The sequence below is a fragment of the Microtus ochrogaster genome, chromosome 8 (assembly GCF_000317375.1).
Source record: "Microtus ochrogaster isolate Prairie Vole_2 chromosome 8, MicOch1.0, whole genome shotgun sequence".
Classification (NCBI taxonomy): domain Eukaryota; kingdom Metazoa; phylum Chordata; class Mammalia; order Rodentia; family Cricetidae; genus Microtus; species Microtus ochrogaster.
In genome coordinates, this window is record NC_022015.1 from 36,659,535 (window position 1) to 36,682,952 (window position 23,418).

A 23,418-nucleotide genomic window follows, 5' to 3' on the forward strand; every position below is an offset into this window, starting at 1 on the left:
GCCTGTCCTGGCACTAGCTCTGTAGACCAGGCTGGTCTCGAACTCACAGAGATCCACCTGCCTCTGCCTCCCGAGTGCTGGGATTAAAGGTGTGCACGAATTTTCTGATTTTAATTGTTTCTAAACAGTAAGCATGAAATGGATGAAACACACAAAGGGGATCCTTGGGGATGCTCTCCCCAGACTGTCCATGCATGGTGCCTCTGTTTCTTCTCCTAGTGTCCATCATATTTTGACCCTGGTTAAAATAGTGACAGCATCCTGAGGATGCAACTGCAAATCTTCTGAATTCAGATTACCTGGGGAAGGGGGTAATGAGTCTGGATTAATTGCTCAGTGAGCCTGTAGTAACCGAGTCCTCTTTACTGACTAGAGAGCAATTAAATTAAGCTGCTACAAAATGCTGTCTCCACAAAGCCTTCGAGGAGAGCTGATTAGCCAAATTGTGTCTTCAGTTTAAGGAGCAAAATTCCCTGCTCAAACTGGTTGAAGCAAACAGGGGACAAAAAAATTAGGCTTTATTTTAATGTCTCTGAACAACCCCAAGTGCAGTGTAAAGGTAGTGTAGCTCAGAACAGTCCCAGCAGGGCCCTGTGGATTACTCTATGGGCTACCCTGGCTCATTGTCCCTCCCTCAGGTTCTTGTGGCTGTTCTCTTCTTTGCTCCCCTTGGAGTGCTAGCTCCAGCAGCTGTGAGTGCCAGCTCCAGCTGTGAGTAAGTGCTAGCTCCAGATGCTGTGAATGCCAACTCCAGCAGCTGTGAGTGCTAGCTCCAGCAGCTGTGGTGCTTGCTCCAGCAGCTGTGAGTGCAAGTGCCAGCTTCAGCAGCTGTGAGTGCCAGCTCCAGCAGCTGTAAGTGCTGGCTCCAGCAGCTGTGAGTAAGTGCTAGCTCCTAAGTGCTAGCTCCAGCAGCTGTGAGTGCAAGTGCCAGCTCCAGTAGCTGTGAGTGCCAGCTCCAGCTGTGAGTAAGTGCCAGCTCCAGCAGCTGTGAGTAAATGCCAGCTCCAGCAGCTGTAAAAAATGTTACTTTCCCTCAAGTCCTGACAGCTTTTCTGGCCTCCTGAGTCTGCTTGGGCTCTGAGCGGTTCCTCCCCAAGCCTTACCTGCAGTGATGGGGATGACAGCTGCATAGCTGTGTCCTGTCCTTCAGGATCAGGTGTACCTGGGCCATCTGAACCAACCAGAGCTGGGCAGGCAATTCCAGAGACGAAGAGGTGCTTGAGTGAAGTGGGGCCACCAGGCAGGCAGGCAGAGCAGCAGTATCTCCTGTCGGATCCATCTAGTCAACAGTGAGAGAGTGTCACAGGGGACATGGCACTATAAATGGATGTTTTTCGAGTGCTTTTAACAACCACTGTCTACTTCTCCCTGTCCTCTTTGCAGAGTGGCTCTTGCTCCCATTGACACTGCTGAGGTAAAGTGTACTCTGTACACTGATCAGAGACAGTCTGTTGATCCAGGGCCAATATCATCATCCGCAATGATTTTGTCCTTGGTGTGGCATACCTTCCTCCCCCTGTGAAGTCACTGACTGGTGGAGGTGTCCAGTCACCTGTGCAGGGACCTCCCTGCCCCTTTGAACTAGGATGTGGTGCTGTACCTATTTTTGGGGCCCAGTGTCATGTGATCTTTGATGTTCTTGTCCTCTGTGACTTATACAAACCTGTGAGAGGGACACTAGTCCCACTAATGACAAGGACATCCAAAACCTTAAAGGTGAAGGCCAAGCTAATGGAAGGTCTGGGACGCAGTCCAAGTGTGTTTGACCTTGTAGATACCTGGACTATAATTACTGTGTCAACCCCTAGGAGGACTTGGAAGGGATGGATCACATGGTGGGCCTGCCCTACCTATGGAAGATTGGATCACATTCAAATGCAGCAAGACGCTGTGCTTGCATGCGGAAGGACAAGTGCAGGCCTCCTTGCACACAACACAAGGCTAGGACTCTTAGCATCTCCATGGCCAGTAATGCAGAACTGAGTGTCCTGACCTCCATTTCACAGAACTCAGCCCCCAAGTCAGAAAAAGACCCATTTGTCTGTTGGACAACATGTCTTTCTGGATCTGTGTGGAAAGAACCATGAGGCCCCTTCCAGACCTCTTGCCCAAGAACAGAGTATAAGTTTCCAACTGGGCAAGGATTCCCTCTCTCTACCCTTAGCTAGGAGCCTGGGACCTTCCCAATCTTTGGTGTGCAGGGGTGTAATATCTGTGGGCCTCAGTCTACAGGAATGGGTGGAGTGAGGTCTGTCAGGGCCCTGCAATGCTTTTAAACAAATGGCAGGGTGCTGGGCAGAGGCTTGTGTCTTGAGCAACCCTGGGTGCCAAGTCTCACTCAACATCTGTGTCTCAGGCCCAGCCCACAGGGGCGCTGGGGTCTCATGCAGCTTCTGTGTCTCAGGCCCAGCCTACAGGGACACTAGGGTCTCTTTTTCAGGACTGACCAGCAGCAGCCACTGAGGTCTCACTTAGTTTCTTTTCTCAGGCCTGCAGGTACGGCCATGTCCAGCATCTGGAACACCTGCTCTTCTATGGCGCGGACATGAGTGCACAGAACGCCTCGGGGAACACAGCCCTGCATATCTGTGCTCTCTACAATCAGGTCAGTGGAATGCACATCCTTCATCCTAACCCCGGGGTGCACTGGTGGCTGGCCTGGGTGTCTCTGTAACCCTTTCCTGCTGCCTTAGTGGGAACCAGAGACTGGCGAAGTTGTGCGTAGCTCCAGGTCACATCCCAGATCTACAGTCAGCCCTGTGCAGTGCCAATGACCCAGGCTGCTTGTTGTTTGGGAGACACAGGAGGAGCTGGGACCGCCTGTTTCCTTGGCTGAGTGCCAACTTTGCTTGGTCCAGAAGCTTGGCACTGGGTAACCCCCTCCTGTCTTCTTTTCACTTGTGGTTAAATATGCATGACAAACTCTCATGGACATTGTAGCCACACAATTCTCTGACAATAAGTGTATTCGTGGTGCTGTACAGCCATCCCCACTACCCACCTCCAGAACTTCTCATCCTCCCAGACTGAATCTCTGTCCCCAGGTGAAGCGCGATTAATAAAAACTCAGGGTCAGAAATTGGGGTTCAACCTGAAGATCCAAAAAGCAAAAACATCCAGCCACTGGCTCTTACCTTGACCTCAGTTTGAAAGGCAGGCAGTCCTGCCTCCGGGAATCTCAGGAGACTGTACCTGAGAGCTGTTTCCTCCCATTTACAATCCTCTCCTAGGGCTGGGATTTAAGGCGTGCACCACCATCATTAAAGGAATGCACCGCCCAGTTTCTATGGCAACTAGTGTGCCTACTGGGATTAAAGGTATGTGTTACCATAATCCGGTCTGTAAGGTTAACTAGTGGGACTGTTTTATTCTCAGATCTTCAGGCAGTCTTTATTTATTAAAATATAGTTGAAATGCCACTACAACCAGGAACTACTGACCCCTGACCCCTCCCCAGCCCCCATTACCTCATTCTGCTTTCTGCTGGGCTTGAGGACTTGAGGGGCCTCCAAAGACTAGGATCCTGCAGGAGCTGGCCTTTCATGCCCACCTTCTTCCACTCAGCACTGTGTTCTCATGGTCCCTGCCTGTGGTGACGAGGGACAGGTGCTCTTCCTTTCTATCTTGTTCCCACATCACTGAGGGATGGGCACTTTTGCTCACCCTCTCTCCCATGGGTGGACACCTGGCTTGTTCTGCCTTTTACTGTTGTCGTTTGTGTTGCCCTGAACCCAGGTGTGCAGACTCAGGCTCTAGCCTCAGCTTTCTTTGGCCTCCAGGTGGACAAAATCATAAGCAGAACTCAAGGTACTGCACCCCTCCCCCAATCCCCCAAGTCAGACTCTGGTGATGCGTTCTGGAAGACCCAGAGGCTGAAGGACATGGTCCCTGATCTCCGAGAGAGAGACGTCTTGGTGGCTGGGACTTGGATCCTGGACCATGACTACCCTGAGGTCGATGTGGAGGAGAAATTAAGACTCATGTCTCACGGGAAGGCTGAAGATAGTGTTGCTCGGAGGGTGTGGGCAGACTGGAGGGTCAGCTTCAGTGAGCAGAGAGGGTATCAGTGTCCTTGGTGCTCAAGGTCAGGTTGACATAGCACAACCCACTGAAGACCCCTACTTTCTTTTTTTCCTTCTCTGACTTCACAAAACCTGAAGCCTGGGACTGGTGACCCGTAGACATGACCCAGGTAGCCCAGCAGAGGGACTGGGGAAAGCCTCAAGCCTCTCCCTCTTTTAGGTTGGAGGGATCTCAGTGGCGAGGCTCTGCCGGACAACACTGGGGTCTAGCCTCTAGTTGTTCTTCCAATCTTACAGCCATAATCCTATCCCATTGCTGGCAGTGACTCTGGATAACAACTCAAGCCTAAACCCACACCCAAGTTTGTTCTAGCCCCTAATGGCTGGTTCCAAGTCCACTCTTCTTCCAGTCATCTTCACCCTTGAAAACGACAAACCCTTCAAAACCGTATTCACATGGTCCCTCCCAGTCAGTGCTTCTTTTGACCTTGTTGATTTTGTGGGTGCCTTGCTCTGCAAACCGTGATTAGGCAGGTGGCGTTGGTGTTTCAGCTGGAGTGTCTTGCAGTGGTTCTGACTTGCATGCAGAGTGCATTTACAGTGACAGCAACCCCCAGGTCCACTGCGGAGCTTGGCTGGGGGAACCCTTGCTAAGTGTGGGAATACTCAGCCGCCTTAGAAAACACATCATGGGGCTTAGCTGCTCTAGGAAAACATCTGCACCCACATCTGCTTTGTAATGATTGCCTGCGGTGGGAAAACACGGCTTAATTTCACTCAGTATATTTCAGGCATATTTTAATCACAAAGCATATAGGAAATCACCGTTTTTGTCACTTAAAGTAATTGTAGTTTTGAAAGGGAGGCTACAGGACTTTATTAGGCCCTGTGTTCTCAGCTGTATAGGAGATTGGTCCTGATGGGGTCCACTCCACAGACCCTAGAGCTTTCTCCATCCCTGGGAAGGTCTCCAGATGGCCATGACTCCCAGGAAAACCTTCCCCCCGCCCCATATACTGTCAGTTGGACTAGAGATAGTTGACTTTCCAGGGTCCATTGGTAAAGACCTGCTCTGGTCACCGCCTGGACCCTCCTATCACACGTCAGCTCAGCAGCCACAGTACAGCAGGCAGAAGCAGGAAGTCATGGAGAGTGATCGTACTGCAAAAAAGCGGTTTATTCAGTGGGTGCAGGGTGATCTGGCCCATGGACTGTTGGCCACGCTGTGGAGTAGAAGCTACCCTGTCTTTCTCTCCCACCTCACTTATAGATTTGTCCCTTCTCGAGGCTGGGTGACTGCCACCCTACAGGCCAGTGAGCCTGAGCAAGAGTGGGGAGAGCTGTCTCCTCCACAAAGCTGGTCCCTCATCAGGGCAGCCTGCTACTGCCCAACTTCAAACGGTATGCCTGTTCTCTGCATTCTGGGACAGATTCATCCTAGGTGACTAAGCTGGATATTAGCTGCCTGCCCTGTGTCACCTCCAGGGATGCTGCATTATTCATAGGCTCTGGAGTGGCTGGCCACACAGCCCCTGACACCATGACAAGCTGGGATGTCAGTGAGTGTACCAGAATCTGTCCTCCCCTGGATGGTAGGGGGTCTTCAGTCTCTGCCTCAGCCCTTCCCCAGCCTGTAACCGAGTCTGAATTGTGAGTGAAGCTGTCTCAGGACAGCTCCGAGAGTCAGCCTTGCATACTTTCCTTGAGCTCACAGGAGCTGTCCCAGGAGTGAAGGGTAACCCAGCCTTTGGCACTAAACACGTATAGTCTACAGTCTGTCCCTCTGTATCACCACTTTGCTGACATCTGTGCCCACGACCCCTGTCTACATATCTGTGGTCAGTGTGGATGCACAGGCTTGGTTACGGATGGCAAAGACAATACCAGCAACATTATATGGGAAGTGGGGTCAGACCTGATGCTGAGGGACAGAGTTTAGAAGGGCAGGATTTGGGGCAGGGAGAAAAGCGGCCTCAGGGACATAGGGTAGTGACAAGGAGGCCTGGTCCACTGGGCTCTATTGAGTGTAAACTGGGACCTGGTTGTGCAGTTGGGCACCCATATTTTCCTTGAATCCAGGATTGCTAAGAGGCTGAAGTAGAAATCAAACATCTCTGATACCTAGCATTGGGGAAGGGCTCAGCAATTCGAGGCTGTAGTGGTGATGTTGAAGGTAATGATGGTGGTGGTAGTGATGGTGACCATAATGTTGAAGGTGGTGTTCATGGAGGTGATGCTGGTGATACTGTTGCTGGTGATAATGAGGTGATGGTGGGGATGGTGGTTATGGTGATGGAGATGCTATTATGGTGAAGATAAAGGGAATGATGATGAGGATGGTGATGATGATAGTGATGGTGGTGATGGTACTTATGGTGAAGGTGGTGATGATAATGAGGGTGATGGTGTAGTTAATGATGATGATAGTGGTGGTGATGATGGTAATGGAGTGATAATGGTTGTAGTAATGACAGTGATGGTGGTGATATTGAGCTTGGTGGTGATGATGGTGGTGGTGATGCTACTGATACTGATTGTCCTTAATTAGCCGCTCCTTAGATCTGGAAGCCCCAGGTATGTAGAATGCTGTGCATGCTTTATCAGTTTCATCAGGAGACTTCTAATAAAAACACACTGTGATCAGAATATTCTTTCCTCTCATGCAATCAACTAATTAGGGCTTTGATTGTAAGCAGCAAATTGATTCTAATCTTTGGACTCTCTCGCCTCATGCTGGCTTCCCAAGAGCTCCAGAGGGAGAAAGCAACACCCTGAATAATGAGGGATCAGAGGAAGCTTAAATACCAAAGGTTACTAGAGCAGCCTAGCTTGTCTAGAAGACAAACACACACACACACACACACACACACACACACAAGCACACATGCATATGCACACAAGCACACACGCACACACACTCATGCACATGCACATAGCACACACACACAAAAGCACACATACACACACGTAATACACATGCACACAAGCACACACACATACATATGAACATGTACTCCTTCTCTTGATAGTATGCCTTTTGTATCTGTGTGAAGGGAAGTGTTTTCAGTATGTATCTCTGTGCCTTGCTGGTTTCTCATGGGATATGTGCCCACTCTGTGGCTACTTCCCTGGGGCCATCAGAGGGCCATCATTTCCATAGGCATAATGGCTGTTGGTCTCTTAGAATGGACTGCTGTCTGGTGATGTAACGAAGCACTTTGATCAAAAGCAACTAGGAGAGGAATGGGTTTATTTGGCTTACACTTCTAGGACATAGTTCATCACTGAGGAAAGTCAAGGCAGGAACTTGAAGCAGAAACTATATAGGAATGTTGCTTGCTAGCTCCCTCAGGTTCATACTTAGCTACCTTTCTTCTTTTTAAATAATTTATTTATTATGCATACAGTGTTCTGCTAACATGTACATGCCAGAAGAGGGCACCAGACCTCATAATAGATGGTTGTGAGCCACAATATAGTTGCTGGGAATTGAACTCAGGACTTCTGGAAGAGCAACCACTGCTCTTAACCTCTGAGTCATCACTCTAGCCTTAGCTACCTTTCTTATGGCCTAGGACCACTTGCCTAGGGAATAGTACTGCCCACAGTGGGCTGATCCCTCCTATGTTAATTAACAATCAAGACAATCACTGACAGACATTCCCACAGACCGATCTGATCTGGGCACTCATTCACCTGAGACTCCCTTCTCAGCTGACTCCGTACTGTGTCAAGTTGACAGGTAGAGCCAAGTAGGACAGATGGTACTGTACAGTCTTTCCTCAGAGAGCCTGTGGATACCACCGACTGGTGTTTCCTCCATACTGGTCAGCAGATCCAGGTTAGGAAGGGTATAGCTAGGCTTCCATTCCACCTGCCCCAGCCTTTGTGGGCTGGATGGAGCTCGGGGGTACAGGTTAAGCATATGAAGTAGCCTGGTCCTTTTCGAGGGGTATACTATTAAGATTGCAAACTTACTTTCTGTCTTTGCCCTTTACATACCAGCCTTTTCCTGAGTGAGTTCATTTTTGGTCCGTGGTTGCCACCCAGGTTATGTTCAAGGATAACTTAACCTGGAAATGAGGTCCTGCCTTGTGTCTGAACAATGAATGACTCATGACTGTGACATTCTCGTGATGGTGCCTCATGTAGCTATGCTGTAGGTGTGAAGTCCTGGATTGGTCTTGGTGGCAGTGCTGACCCTTCTGGACAAACATGGACTGCAACTCTGGCTTTATCCTTCTCCACTGTTTGCCAGGCCCAATAGAAACGCACCATTTCCAAGCTCCCTGGTGGTATATGGCCCAGCTCATCCCTTACCCATACCCATGCAAGCTGCTTTGATGGCCATATTCTCCCTGACATGGTCCATTTCTTCCAGACAGGCCCTATCCGTGTGGCACTTCCAACTCTTCTTCCCAATGGCACTTCTTGGCATCCATGCCTCATACTTCTGGTACCTAGATTCTGTCTTTTAGTGACATCAGCTTTGCCTACCCACAGACTTTGGTGCCTTCTAGAATGTCAGTATTCCCCAGTATCTCACAATAATGAATCCTGCTCACCTGATGCCCCCACCACCTGGTGGCCTCTTAGGAGATCCAGTCCCTGTGATCCTCCCTGCTCTGTAACTGATGTCCTTTTCTATGGAGCTCGAAGCTGAGCTTGTCCAGGTCTGTCCCCTATTGGTCCATCTCCACCTGTCCCATCACCCATCCTTGCCAAGGCCTCTGATGCCCCTCCCAGGACCACGGTATTCACGGCTCAAGCCCAGCTGTCACTGTATATTTGGGTCTCTACTGAAAAGTTCTGAGACCTGCCCTACAGTGCCTTCCCCGTGATACCCTTGCACCTGGCTGCTTCTGCGAAGTCTCTGCATTTGTCTGTCTGTGGGGATCCTGCCACCTGTGATTACCTGCCACAGCTTCTCTTCTTGTTACACCAGGGCTCAGCCTATTGACCGCCAGCCTCATCTTCACCAGACACACCCTGTCTTCCTTTGAAGGCCACACAAAGACCTTCAGAACAGCCCAGCCTGAGTTAGCTGCTGCTTGTGTCCCTGCCCCCCCCCTTCCCACCACCACCTGTCCCAAGCTCACATGAACCGTGACGCTCTGCTTTGTCCCCAAGGACTGGCATGGCCATTGACTTGTCTACTTCCTGCATGCATGGATGACTGTGACTTCTCAGTCTGTCCCTTCACCTGCAAAATAGACAGGATAATGGCACCCCACAGCTCATGGAGCCTGAGATCGTGGCCCATGGCTAAGTGCAGGGTGGCCTCAAAAAGACTGCCCTCAGGGAAGCTTCAGATTTTACAGTCTCTCTGAAAATTTACACGAAGAGAAAACCTGGCAGTAAAATGGTCCTTAGAAGATGAATATAAATTGCTGATGTATTCATACTTCATTGATTTTTTTTTTGAGGATGGAAACCTGCCAGATAAGACTCAAGCCATCCAAGAGAGTGCGGGGGAATGGTTAAGCTCGGCATCAATGCCTTCGGGCTGCCTGCCTCACCCTCCTGAAGCTTCAGATTGCCCTGGTTTCTCACCTCGCCCTTCGTTCCCATTCTTCTTAATCAATTCATGCAAAGGCATTCTCACACACTAGTACTTCCTTCTTGTGACCTCTTGTTACCTCAGTGGAGTTCTGCGCCAGGCAAGTGAAGTGGAGTAGTGAGGGATAGAACACATGCTTGCACAGGTCTGTGCGCACGCGCACACACACGTTGAAGCATAACTGTTAGTAAGATGCAGAAACCCCTGGCCCTTCAGTTCTGAAAAATGACTGGAACTGTTAACTAAGAATTTGGAGGAGTTCTGCCAGGGTGACCCTATGATATCAGAGAAATCAGGGCCCCCTCTTGGGGTTCTTGGTCTCATTAGTAAAGGAATATAACAGCAGACTCAAATGGAAGCTTTTTATTAGAATTTTGAAGAAAATCTCCAGGGCAGGCAAGCTGTGAACCTCCGCAGCTGCCTGAGGGAGACTGGAGAGACAGGAAAACCCATGCATGGAGTTCAGACCTGGAGGACAAGCAGCTGCAGGACGGGGATCAGGCTTTAGGAAAAAAGTAAGGAAGCCCAGCATACCAAAAGAAAGCGTACGTCAGCATCCAAAAGGAAGACACAGAAAAGAAGAAAGACTTTTGAGTCCTGAATCAGAAAGGAGAACAGACTCAACTGAACCATGTGGAGGATCATAGGGCCTCTGCTAGGCAGAGGGAATTCTGGGAAGAAAAATTACATTATCTCATTAAAGGGATAATTATTCCTTCCATCTCTTTAGCATGGCTTAAAGTTAACCCACCTTCTTAGGGGTGATCTCTCCTTCCTAGGGGCCACTCCTTCTTCCTAGGGATGGCCCCTCCTCCCTTGGGGTGTCTCCTCTTTCCTTGGGGTTGCCCCTTAGCCAGACCACTGACCTGCCCAGCTGGAATGGTAGGTCTCTACTCAAGCCAGAGCAGCTGTATTAGAATGGCCTTGGCAGCCTGGCCATCATCAGAAGGGTGGGTCAGCCTTTTGGGTTGGTTCAATGGGCTCTGGAAACAGCCCCTTTGTGGGTGAGAGTAGAAAGGGCTTCTGGGCTCTTCCCAGGTCCCACCTGGGTGGCTGTGAATAACAGGACCAGGGGAGGCTTTATTCCTAGCCTTTTGTAAGAATGTCCTTGAGAATTAAGACAACTTTGAAAGGACTGCAGGAGCCAGGTGGGGTTGCCCAGGAGCTGCAGGGGGTTATAAACAGCCTTGTGGGTTCTGGGAACCAGTCTTGGGTCCTCTGCAAGAGCAGCACTCACTCTTAACCTCTGAGCCATCTCTCCGGTCTCAGCACCTGACATTTTCACACGGGTTCCGGGGCTCAAACTAGGGTCCTCACACGTGCATGGCAATCACTTTACCGACCTTCCCACCCCCAGCCTGTCTTCGTTCTCCCTGGAAGTACCAAGTCAGGCTTCCTGTGAGCCTGAACTTAGCAGCCTCGTCTCTGGATAAAGTCCATGTCACTAGCTCACAAGCGACTTCCACTTTTCCGTTTGCAGGACAGCTGTGCCAGAGTGCTGCTGTTTCGGGGCGGAAACAAGGAATTGAAAAACTACAACAGCCAGACGCCATTTCAGGTAAAGAGAGCTCCCAACTCCACTGTGGCAAGCTGCCGCTCTGAGGCGGCATCAGGGCCAGTGACTGTGGCCACAGTACCTCATGCGGGAGGATGCGCTGCATGGTTCTGTTTGCCCGTCCACGCAGCCTGCTTCCTTTAGACCAAAAAGTGGGAATAATGCCAAGACTCATCTCTATAGAAAGTTCTAGAAAGGCAATGAAGTAAGGCCACTTTCAGTTCTGTAGCCATTGGAAAGTGCTGAGTAAATCGTCTGTCTCAAGGAGTGCAAACTTGATGGGCAGGGGTTTGTCACCTTCTGTGTTTTCCCCTCTACCATCCCAGCGGGGAGGGCGAGCAGCCTCCACTGGGCCTTGCCTGGCAGATGACCTTCTGGGAACAAACAACTCAGTTCATAATCGTTAATGAATTAGGAAAAATGCATAGGACACCAGAGTTAACATCTTAACCATTTAAAAAGGTTTGACAAAACCAATTTGGTGGCATTAAGAGCTTTCAGAATGTCGCTCAGCACTTACTGCCCCCTGGGTAAGAGCTCTATCAGCACTCCCAAAGGAGGTTCTGATCCCACTTAAAATGCCACTTCTGTTCCTCCCCCACCACCTAGACAGCCACTCATATACCTTCCGCTTCAGTGGAACCTTCTCTTCTGGTCAGTTCATACAACGGGAAACGTGGGGCATGACGCTGTAGGCTTGATTTCCAGTGAGGGATCAGCCCTCCATTTATTTGATGTTCAGCATGGACAACCCACATCTCCTAACACATCCCACTGTAGAGCGGCATGTTTCCCATGGAGCTTCAGGCCAGGTTCCCACATTGAGAGATGTAGAAAGGGAGAGATGAAGGGTTTTTCTTGTCGTACAGGATCAGAGGGTAAAGCCTTTTGTTGGTGACCAGGAACCCTGTGATCCTTGTACCCACCATGTTCTAACGCAGCTGCTCAGCCTAGACACTGGCCAGTGATGACTGTTACTTGGCACTGAGCTGATGTCATGGTTCTAGTGGCTGTGGTTTGCTGGAAAACGAATAAATTCTTCAGGGCTATTCTGGGCCCCCTTTCTCCAGGGATTTAGAATGTCCTTCCTTGCTGGGGGATCCAGGGTGCCCTGTGCCATTGGTATCATGTATATTTGTTTTGTTTTAAGATTAAGGTCACTTTGTCTTCTCTAGGGACTTTCTTCTTCATGAGGTCATAAGCAAGGTCCTGGGATGCCCCACTGTAGTATCATACACAGTATGAGCTGCCTTGTAAATGTCCACAAGGAAACAAACATGAACACACACGTGCCCATGCATGGCTGTTCTTAGGGAGTTTCCATGTAAATCTAGACAGGCGTCTGCTTAGCCTGTCCTCACTAGGAGCTGTGGCCCAGTGTCCTCTTTCCTGTCTTCTTAGAGGTGGCCATGACAAAGCTGACTACATTGTTGATGGGTGTGATCAGTCCAGCCTTTAGCCCTGTCCCCAGCCCTAAAGGGAAAGGCTGGAAACCCCAGCTCTGATTTGCTGCTGTCCCTGCATCAGCCTCAACCTGAGGGAGACTGTGAGCTAAGTTGGTCCTGTCTCATTCTTATGTTTATGCCTAGAGAATCTCAAGGGGTATTAAGAGCTCTGCTTATAAATGAAGGTAAAGGCTGAATATGTGGTGTGTGTGTGTGTGTGTGTGTGTGTGTGTGTGTGTGTGTTCAAGAGCAGGTTCATGTGTGCATAGGTGCACATGCACGTGTGTCATTCCTTAGTACATATTGTCTGCCCTGATTGGGTCTCTCACTTGGTCTTGAATCTTTAAATTAGTCTGGACTGGCAGGCCACAGAACCCCAAGGCACCTGCCTTGCACCCCTCAGTGCTGGGTTTGTAGGCATATGCCACCACACCCCCACTTTGTAAAAAATGAGATCTGGAGATCAAACTCAGTTCCTCATGTGGGAGCCATAGTCTCCCAAGTCCCCAAATATGTATCTCTTGTCCATCACAACAGTACAGGTGCTGGAGTCAGGCAAGAACCTGGCAGTGTGGGGGAAAGTATTGTCAGCCATACTGGCTAGAAGCCTGTTGTTCTCGCCAAGGGCATGTGGCTGGGGAAGCCGCTCATTTTTATGTCTCTGCTCTCCAAAATTCTGCAAGTCTTATTTGGGATTCAGGCTCTGTGTTCCCATAGAAACAGGGGAGTTGAAGTTGTATTTCTAGACGAGGGACAGGAGCCTGAACTACCCGAAATGTGACTGGCAGATGATACATATTTATGATGGAAAGTAATCGGAGTTGAATCTGCCATTTCGGCCAGGCCAGTTCGCACCACACTTGAATGACAGCCGCTTGCTGCTTGCAGGTGCTGGAGGAGATGAGGTCAGCCAGGCCACACCCTGCTCCCACCTAGAGCACATCAGGCGGACAGATAGCCAACAAGTAAGCAGACATGTATAATATGTCAGGTCTGCTAGACAACAAGAAAGGCAAAGCAAGGTGGGAGAGCAGAGTGAAATGGAGGCTGGTACCCCAGATGACCTTCGTGACACCAGAACAGAGGCCAGGAGAAAGGGAGGAAAGGACCGACAGAAGGAGGTCTGGAGCTGGTGGTTTGTGCAAAGGCCCTGGGGTCAGCCTGTACCAGATTTTGTACAGCAAGGCTGGCCAGCCAGGGAGGGTGCAGAGCTGGGCACCAACGGTTGGAAATGAGCAGGACTATAAGGCTTGGCAAGGGCTTTGGATCTGATTCTGTGTGCACGATCAGCAGAGCAGAAGGATGAAAATCAATCATTCATTGTGAGAGCCAGTCACTGTGCCACATGATTGGCAGTGTGGATGAGATCTTAGAGCATGAATGAGTTGTCTGGGCTCTGAGACACATCATAGAGCCTGCTGTCAATATTGGTATGGGACAGTGGAATTGCAATTTTAAGAAACGAGAATCCAGACCTGAGTCCCATAACCTTGTATCCCGAGTGTTCAGTGGAGCTGGGAGTCATTCATTCACAAAGTTGGTCCCTGTCCTGCTCAGTAGTGATGAACGACCTGATAGGATCTAGACTCACACCATAGACAAGTCTCTGGGCACGGCTGAGGGAGTGTCTAGACTGGGTTAACTGGGGTGGGAAGATCCCTGAATGTGGAGGACACCATCCCATCATCTGGGGTTCCAGACTGAAGGAAAGGAGAAAGTGAGTTGAAGCCTCTGCTTCCTGACTGCAGACACAATGTGTCCTGACACCTCATACTCCTGCCGCCATATCTTCCCCACCATGATGCACTGCTCCCTCAAACTGAACCAGAATAAACCTCCCTCCTTCGGATTGTCTCCGTGATGAGACAAGTAACTAAGTTACTGCATTTGTACTCCTAGACGCCCCCCTCCCAAGTCATTCGCTTCATGCCACCCTCGCTTCAGCGGCCCAAGCCTCTGCTCTTTCCCAAGCACACGAACACATCCATGCCTCAGGACCTATGTGTGAGCTGGCACCTTTGTAACTAGAACCCTCCTGCAAGCACCCCACCCCAGCAGGAGCACCTGAAGAAGTCCCACGTTGAGAGATAGCCCACACCATACACACAGTTTCCTCTTTCCATGTGAACACTTCACACTGAAATGAGGACAGATAGCTGAGGATAGCCCACCATTAAAGGGAGGGTAACTCAAGTGAAAGGAAGACTGGACAGATGTGAAGATGCTGGATGGGAACAGAGACAACTTGGAGCCTGGAAAGGACCTTCCAAATTGTTCTGACCTGATATCCTCAGTGTGGCAGGAATGGCCATGGCCTCCATAAGAGGTGACATTCAAGGCTCTTCAGAGGAATGCGAGCAAAGAGATAGCAGCAGCTGGAGGGGGACCAAGGTCAGTGTAAAGCTGACTGAGGACTTACCAGGTTCTGTTGACAGAGGTTTCTGTCCCGTTCTGTTCTGCAACCAGTTAGTCCCAAAGAAACACACAGAGGCCTACATTAATTATAAACTGGTTGGCCTATTAGCTTAGACTTTCTTATTAACTAACTCTTACATCTTGAATTAACCCATAATTCTTGTCTGTGTTTTCCACATGACTTGGTATCTTTTATCAGTGAGGCATTCTCATCTTGCATCCTCTGCGTCTGGGTAATGACTGCAGACTGAGCCTTTCCTCTTCCCAGAATTCTCCTGTTCTGGTCACCCTGCCTATACTTCCTTCCTGGATACTGGCCAATTAGTATTTTATTAAACCAGTACAAGTGACAAATCTTTACAGGGTACAAGAAGATTGTCCCATAGCAGAGTTCAGGGGCTGAACGTGGGTTTCCAGAGGAAGAAGAAACATACAAAGACCTCTCAGGACAGTACCTGAGAGGAAGTCCTGTGGCCCACAGCTGGAAGGGACTCAGAGCACAGTATAATAGTTGACAGATGTCATAACAGAGACAAGTATCCCAAAGGCCCAGAGCTCTAAGAATAGAAATAAAAATGACATCCTAAAGGTTTGCAGGGAAAACCATGGTTTCATAGGAGGGCCAGGCACTTTGGAGACAGCAGGGAAAACTCATTGACAAGAGCCATGGACATTCTTTCCGCACCTCAGGGGTGGGGTGTTCAGTCATGTGATTGGCAACACATTCTCACAAAGATGGCTCCTGGGGCTGCTGTAGGACACTGCCCCCAATGAAGGGCTAGATTGTCACACAGGGAAACCATGAGCTCAGGGAGACTCAGCCCTGTGGGGAGCCAGATGGACTCAGGAGCAGTGAGGAAGGGGGAGGTGGGCTGTCGGGGATGACACTGGGCAGAAGGAGCTTATCTGTGGGCTCGTACTTGAGGAGCTTGCTTTTCCACAGTCGACCCCTGTCAGAACTCAATAGTAACTAAAGGTGAGCAGGCAGATGTTAAAATACGGCCATTGGTCCCTGAAGGGACGCCTGCTCCGTGTACTTACAGGGAACCATCTGCCTGGCCGTGGCAGATGTAGGTGACACTGTAGCATGGACAGTACATGGTGATTAGCTAATGCCCGACACACTTCTTCAGGGCTGGGGCAAATGAGCAGAGTTTAACCAGAAGACACCAAGGAGGACCACCAGCCACGTTTTCTGTACACTTGGGCAAGAGACATGTGTGAAGCATGACCAGCACTGGTGTGGTGTGTGGTCAGGAATGGGTGGCTTATCACCAGTGTGAAGGATTTGATTCTCTTAGTCTGGATGTGTGACATAAATGAATCAAAACTTGATTTGAAATTTTGATAATCTCTCACATTTTCACATCCCACCCTTCCACGATCTCCCAGGCATTGCTGAAGAGAAGACAGCTCTTGGGATCGCCAGGGGGTCTCTCTGGCCCAGCCATCCCTGTTGCTCCCCAGCCCGACCCCAGCTTCCTAAGGTCTGGGTACCTGCTCAGTCCTCACACGTTTTTGTACTCCGAGGGGAACACCTCAGCTTTTCCAGGTTTCTGGGGGCTACAGCCTGGCCCAAACCCAGATGCCAAAGCCAAGCCTGACCCCTAGCCACTTTCTTCCTGGACCTGGATACAAATGGGCCACCAGCTTCTCCTGAGTCCCCTGGGCCTGGCTCTGACATCCTGATAGCTAAGTCCGTGCTTATCAAAGAGTCTCAGTCTCTCTCTGCCACCACTGTCCCTAGGGACAGGATCTCTCAGGTGTAGGCAACTCCTCTGCAGCCAAGTGACAGAAACCACATGCTCTTCAGCCAAGTGGGACTCCATGCCCCGCTCCCACCTGGCCAGGGAAATTTCTGTTCCCCTTCAGACGTACCTTTGCAGTAGCCTATTGCTTGCTATGCATATTTTTCTCTCTTCATGTGGGTTATGAGTAGTTCATAACTCCGTCTCTGCAGCTGAAGCACAGCTGCATCTTCCTTCCATCTCTGTGATCTTGGTGTCCAGCCTCAGATGGACCCTCAGGAAAGAGAACTGGGTAGACAGCTACTGGGTAAGGATCAGCCTGCCCACAGCTTCATGTAGTTTCTCATGACTACCACAAGGGGGCGGTGCGAGCATGGATCACCTCCGTGCCAGGTGTACAAGAGGAGGAGCTTGAAAAATGCAAATGATTACAGTTATAGTTGGTCCAGAGTTTTAACTCAATGGGATTTAGGATCAGCTAGAAAATGCCTCTGGGTGTGTCTATGAGGCATTTCAAGAGGATTTTTTTTCTTGCTTTTTAAATTGATTTTGTGTGTGTGTTTGTGTATGTGTGTTGTATATGGGTGTATACACAGGGCCACACACCAGGAGGCAGAAAGCAGAGTCATTTCTCTGTTTGTATTCTTTTCACCTTGTTTCTTGACTCAGGTTCTCACTGAATCTGGAGCTTACAGATCTGGCTACCCTGGCCCGCTAAGGAGCCCCAGGGTTCATCACATCTCCACCTCCTAACCCTGCCATTAAATATGTGCACCTCTGTGCCTGGCTTTTTACACAGTCGGTGGGGAATTGAACTCTGTCCCTCAGATATGCACAGTAGGTTCTCTGCCCCCGAGCCATCTCCTCAGCCCCTCTAGAGAGGTTTAGCTCAGGAGGAAGATCCTGGATGATGTCACCATCTCATCGACTGGCATCCAGGACTGGCTACAGAGGAGAACGCGAGCTGAGTACCAGTGTTCATCTCTCCGCTTTCCACTGTGGGTGTTGTGATCAGCCGCCCCACACTCCTGGCCTCATGCCTTCCCCACCATGATGAATGGTGTCCTGTGAGCCAAAGCTAACTTCCCTCACATGGCTTTCATTTTTTTGTATTTATTTACTTATTTTTTTTATTAAGTTTATTTATTTATTGAGGATTTCTGCCTCCTCCCCGCCACCGCCTCCCATTTCCCTTCCCCTCCCCCGATCAAGTCCCTCTCCCTCATCAGCTTGAAGAGCCATCAGGGTTCACTGACCTGTGGGAAGTCCAAGGACCGCCCACCTCCATCCAGGTTTAGTAAGTTGAGCATCCAAACTGCCCAGGCCCCCCCAAAGCCAGCACGTGCAGTAGGATCAAAAACCCATTGCCATTGTTCTTGAGTTCTCTGTAGTCCTCATTGTCCGCTATGTTCAGCAAGTCCGGTTTTATCCCATGCTTTTTCAGACTCAGGCCAGCTGGCCTTGGTGAATTCCCGAAATCCCAGAGATGCAGGGCTGGTTCAAAACACGCAAATCCATCAATGTGATCCACCATATAAATAAACTGAAAGAAAAAAACCATATGATCATTTCATTAGACGCTGAAAAAGCATTCGACAAAATTCAACACCCCTTTATGATAAAGGTCTTGGAGAGATTAGGGATACAAGGGTCATACCTAAATATAATAAAAGCTATTTACAGCAAGCCGACAGCTAACATTAAATTAAACAGAGAAAAACTCAAAGCCATCCCACTAAAATCAGGAACACGACAAGGATGTCCACTCTCTCCATACCTCTTCAATATAGTGCTTGAAGTTCTAGCAATAGCAATAAGACAACATAAGGGGATCAAGGGGATTCGTATTGGAAAGGAAGAAGTTAAGCTTTCATTATTTGCAGATGATATGATAGTATACATAAGCGACCCCAAAAACTCTACCAAAGAACTCCTACAGCTGATAAACACCTTTATTTACTTATTTATTTCTGCATGTATATGTGGGTGTGTATGTGGAGGTCAGAGGGCAACTCACAAGAGTCCATTCTCTCCTTCCACGGTGTGGATCCCAAAGCTTGGACATTAGTCTTGGCGGTGGGCACCTTCATCCACTTCATCTTCTGCTAATTATTCTGTCTCAGCATGGAGAGAAGTCACTAGTATAGTCCTGTGGTGGGAGACCTTCACTGTAGAGGGGACTGGGGGGGGATGATGACGACGAAAGGGGCAGGCCTTCTCTCACACACCAGATAGATACCCAGGATTCCCAGGTGTGGCACAGTTTGAATGTCACGGGCATAGTGGGAACTCCATCTCTACCAAAACTATAGGATGTCATTAGCTTCAATCTCCTTCTGGAAGCAGAGGGGTCTATGGGGGACACAGTGTGGCACTTGGATCCCCATTTCATTCCAGTCTCACTGGCTGACCTGGGATATTGTTCATGAAGGTTAAACATGCAGAGGTCGCAGGTCACATCACAGTAGCCAGTCCTTGGCTCCCTGTGTGGCCCATGGTAGATGTCAACCTTCTCCTTCGCGGCCTCTCATACTTTCCAGAATGTTCCTGAGTGGCTTTAACAGACTAACCAGGCTGTGTGGTACACCGTGGAGAGTGCCGTGGGTCCGTAGCACTAAGCCCAGCCAGAACTGATCACGTGGCATCTGCCGTCAGGAAGCAGAGAGATGAAAACTGGTGGTTCTCAGCTCACTTTGGTTTTGTTCCTGGGGCCTCAGCTTAGTCAGATGGTGCCGCTGGCTCTTCCCGCCTCAGTTAGCCTACTCTGGAAACTCCCTAGCAGGTGTGTAGAGGTTTCTCTCCGTGTGATTCTAGATCCTGTCCAGGTGACAGTAGTAAGCACACCTTGAATCCTTGCACACACTAGCTGGACTGCTCTCTTGTTAGCTCATGTTCCTGAGAACTAGCTAGGCTCGGGACTGGGGGCAGTGTGACGCTCACAGTGGGCAGTGGTTTCTCCGGGGAGGCTTTTGGGCTTGGAGGAGCATTTCTAGTTCTCATAATAAGATCACTCCACTGGTCCTCTGGGAGCCAGGAAGGCTTTGGGGGTCATGTGTTGGGCATGGCACTCCCCTTTACCATGGCTAGTTTTTCTGGGGGTGTGGAGAGCAGCCAGGGGTCCATGGGCGTTACTCCCATGTCTCTGGATCAATGCTGCATGATCAATGCTACAGAAGCCTCTGTAAGGAGTCCTAGCATGGTCGGGACAGTGAGGGACATGTCTGCAGTAGGAGTCCGGTAGAACACTGTGGTCTGGGAAGAAAGATGCCAGGGCTATAGATCCAAGGTTTTCTAGAGGAAAACCACAACTGACAATCACCCTGCAGGAAAGGTTGTGCCAATCAGCAAACCCTGAGATGGCGGGGATCAATAGAGTCCTCTTCTGAGGAAGAAGGCAGTTTGCACAGAAGCCCAGTGTTGGCCAAGGCTTGGAAGGCACATCACTCACTCCACATAGGACCATGTGTGGTCTCCAATGCTGCCTCCACAGGGGGCTGTGGCAGTCCTGGCTGGAGCTTGCCATTCCCCCAGCCTGCATTAGCTTGGAACGAGCTCTCTATGTGTGAGATGCTTACATCACGGCTCTTGGTTGCTAATGTGGATGGAGAAAGAAGCAGATGAGACTTTTTTTTTCATCCATTACATCAAAACGGTTGGATAAAAAAGTTGAGGGTGGTTTACACACTTGTAATCCTAGCACTGGGGAGGCAGAGACAGGAGGATCCCTAGGGCTCACTGTTTAGCCTGCTGAGCCCCCTTAGTGGGTTCCAGACCAGTGAAGGGCCTCTTTTTAAAAGGCAGGGGGCAGAGAGATGACTCACTGGTTAAGAGCACAGGCTGCTCTTGCAGAAGACCTGGGCTTGGTTCCCAGCATTCATATAGCAGCTCACAACTGTTTGTAACTCTATTTCCATGGGATCTGGTATCCTCTTTTGCATGCTGCAGCTACTGCACACATATTACATATACACATGCCCACACAGATCCAGGTAAGATATGAATGGCACCCGAGGAAAGACATCATCTGACCTTTGGCCTCTAGGTACGTGCACACACATACACATGCACCCTACACATAAGCATCCACACAGTGCAGGGGATGGTGTTAGCCTGTGAGTCTTCTCCATTTCTTGTTAACATTTTGAGAATACGCCTCAGAGGTTTGATATTTAAGAAATGGTATTTATTCAAGAGAGAGAAATCTCAGCCAGCCATGACATTAATAAGGACAAATTGATCTCAATTAGTGAGAGATGGCAGCATTGGGATTAGGAGGGGTCTGTTCCCTGCTGGCTTCAGGGACATGGTCCCTAGAGGATGTTAATCTCAGGCCATCTGTGACCCATTGCCTTCATGTCTGGGTTTTATTTGAAGCTCTTCCCAGAATATGAACAGCAGCTGATGATACCAGCTAGCGCTATGGGAGAACTCCTGCTGGGATTGGGTACACGCCTGTCATCCCAGCCTTCAGGAGGCAGAGGCAGGAGGATGTGTCAGTCTGAGGACAGCCAGTTCCAGGTTGGCAAGGCTTTCACAGATAAGCTCCCGAGGTGGGAAGGTGGTTCAGTTAATACACCATTTGCCAGACCTGCATTTGAGCCTCACACCCACATACAGCACCAGGCATGGTGGCTTGTACTGATACAAGTGCTCAGGAGGTAGAGGCAGAAGGGGCTCTGGGGCTTCGTAGTCAGCCAGCTTTACCTGATCCCTGAGGCCAGGTCCCTGTGTGTGGCGGTTTGAAGGGGAAATAGCTCCCCAAAAGGCTCAGGCTTTGGAACATTGGTCCCCATTGGTGGCTCTGTTTGGGGAGGTTTAGGAGGAACAGCCTTGCTGGGGGAAACGCATCATTAGGAGTAGACTTGGAAGTTTGATAGCTTTGCCCTTCTCCTAGTTCACTCTCTGCATCCAACCTACCGTTTATGTGAGCTTTCTGCTTCTGGCTCCCGCCACCATGCTTGCCACTTTCTGCCATGCCGCTCTGTCAAGATACATGAGCCACAATAAACTCTTCTCTCTATTGCTTGCCTTGGTCATGGTGTTTTGGCCACAATGGAAGAGTAACTAAGACACAGTGAGAGACCTGTTTCAGAAAACAAGGTGGATGGCTCGCTCCCAAGGAAGGACAGAGTTGTCCTCTGGCCTCCACGTGCACACACGTGAGCGCATACACACGTGCACCTATGCAAAGAGACAAACAGGGAAATGAGCAACACTCACACATGATAGAAATTATTCCTTCAGAATTAAAGATCCCCCATAGCAACTCCTGCTGCCCCCAATTTTGTGGGGATCACACCAGCTGCCTTCTGGGAAGGCGTCATTCAGGGTGAATCTGGTTATTCATCTGTGAGGTACACTTGGCTCCTCAGCTCCAACCTGGCACAGACTATGCGTGTTTGTTGGCTACATGAGTGGAAAATAGTAAGTTGGCATCTAAGCTCTGGAGATGATTTAGCTTCGAGGCAACAGTTTTTAATCTGTGCTTCTCACTGGAAAGACACTTAAGAGAGTGGGGGCACAAGCAGGGGCATGGTGAGGAGACCCTGGACCCCTGGCACTGCACCCCAAAGTGGGCCTGGCTGCCCCTCAGCTGCCTCTGTCATGGTTTTGCTTCATGTTCAGAAGGATGGATTCTCCTAAACCAATCCCTGCCCTTGTACTCTGAGGCCTGACTTGGAAACACAGCCAGGTCTGTGTGGAGCGGACCCCCAGGTTTCTGGGAGTTGTTTGGTGTGTTGGTGACAGGGGCCTCCTGAGGCCTGGATGGCTTCTGTTTGTTTCACTGACGGGAACAGCAGGTGCTGCTGACAGTCCTGAAGGCCCCATAGCCCCTCTGCTTCCTCTGTGTCAGAGAGGCCTCACTGTAGACGAATGATGGGGAGGTGGGTGCCGAGATAAAAGCCACAAGTCTGGAAATTAGTATTTCCTGTGGCTTCAGGTAACACAGACAGGTGCTTTCTCCAAGGATCTCTGAGGAGCCAGTCCCTGTTACATGGGGTGGGGGAGGGCTGGGAAAAGGCAGAGTGTCCCCTGGCAGATGTCTGCACAATGCGTCTTCTTCCAAGAACATCCCAGTTTGGGTTAAAGACTATGTTACCACCCATTGCCAGGGGGAGATGCAGTGCCGTGGAGAAGGGCTTGTGGGTACTGGTGTTGAAGATTGCTCAGCGTCTCTTTCAGGAGTCCTTCAGAACATTTGTTCCGCTAATTTTGGCCTGCCGGGGATGATGCAGGCGTGAAATGCATGGTGTTTTTCATTCTTTTTGTAAAACATTATAAGGGTGATTTTCACTTCAGAAATGTAACAAACATAACGGGGTTGTTGACAAGAGTCCATGAGAGAAAGAGATCGCCTGGGGCTGGGATGTGGCTCAGTGGGCAGACTGCTTGCCTGGCACACCATGGGGCTCCATCCCTAGCACAGCAGAAACTGGGTGTGGTGTCACAGGCCTGTAATCCCCAAACTCAGGTAGGAAGAAACAGAGTTCAAGACTAGCCTCTGATAATTAGAGAGTTCAGGGCCAGCCTTGGCCACATGAGGCCCTATCTCTAACAAAACAAAAACAAATGGACATGTGAGAGGTAGGTGAGCATGTGGGAGCACACACTCGTGTGCAAGAGACAGGTGAGCACTGGGAACATACACTCCTGTGTGCATAGCAGGTGAGCA

At 49.9% G+C, this 23,418-nt stretch overlaps 1 protein-coding gene across 1 annotated transcript in view; it reads left to right on the forward strand.

Annotated features, from left to right (window-relative positions):
* Shank2 (SH3 and multiple ankyrin repeat domains 2) overlaps positions 1-23,418 on the forward strand; it is a 445,228-nt gene that overhangs the window by 104,511 nt on the left and 317,299 nt on the right. Inside the window, exons 9-10 of the mRNA XM_005351593.3 lie at positions 2,489-2,605; positions 11,063-11,140. Of these exons, the coding sequence (XP_005351650.1) occupies positions 2,489-2,605; positions 11,063-11,140 (195 nt within the window). The remainder of the gene's footprint in view (positions 1-2,488; positions 2,606-11,062; positions 11,141-23,418) is intronic.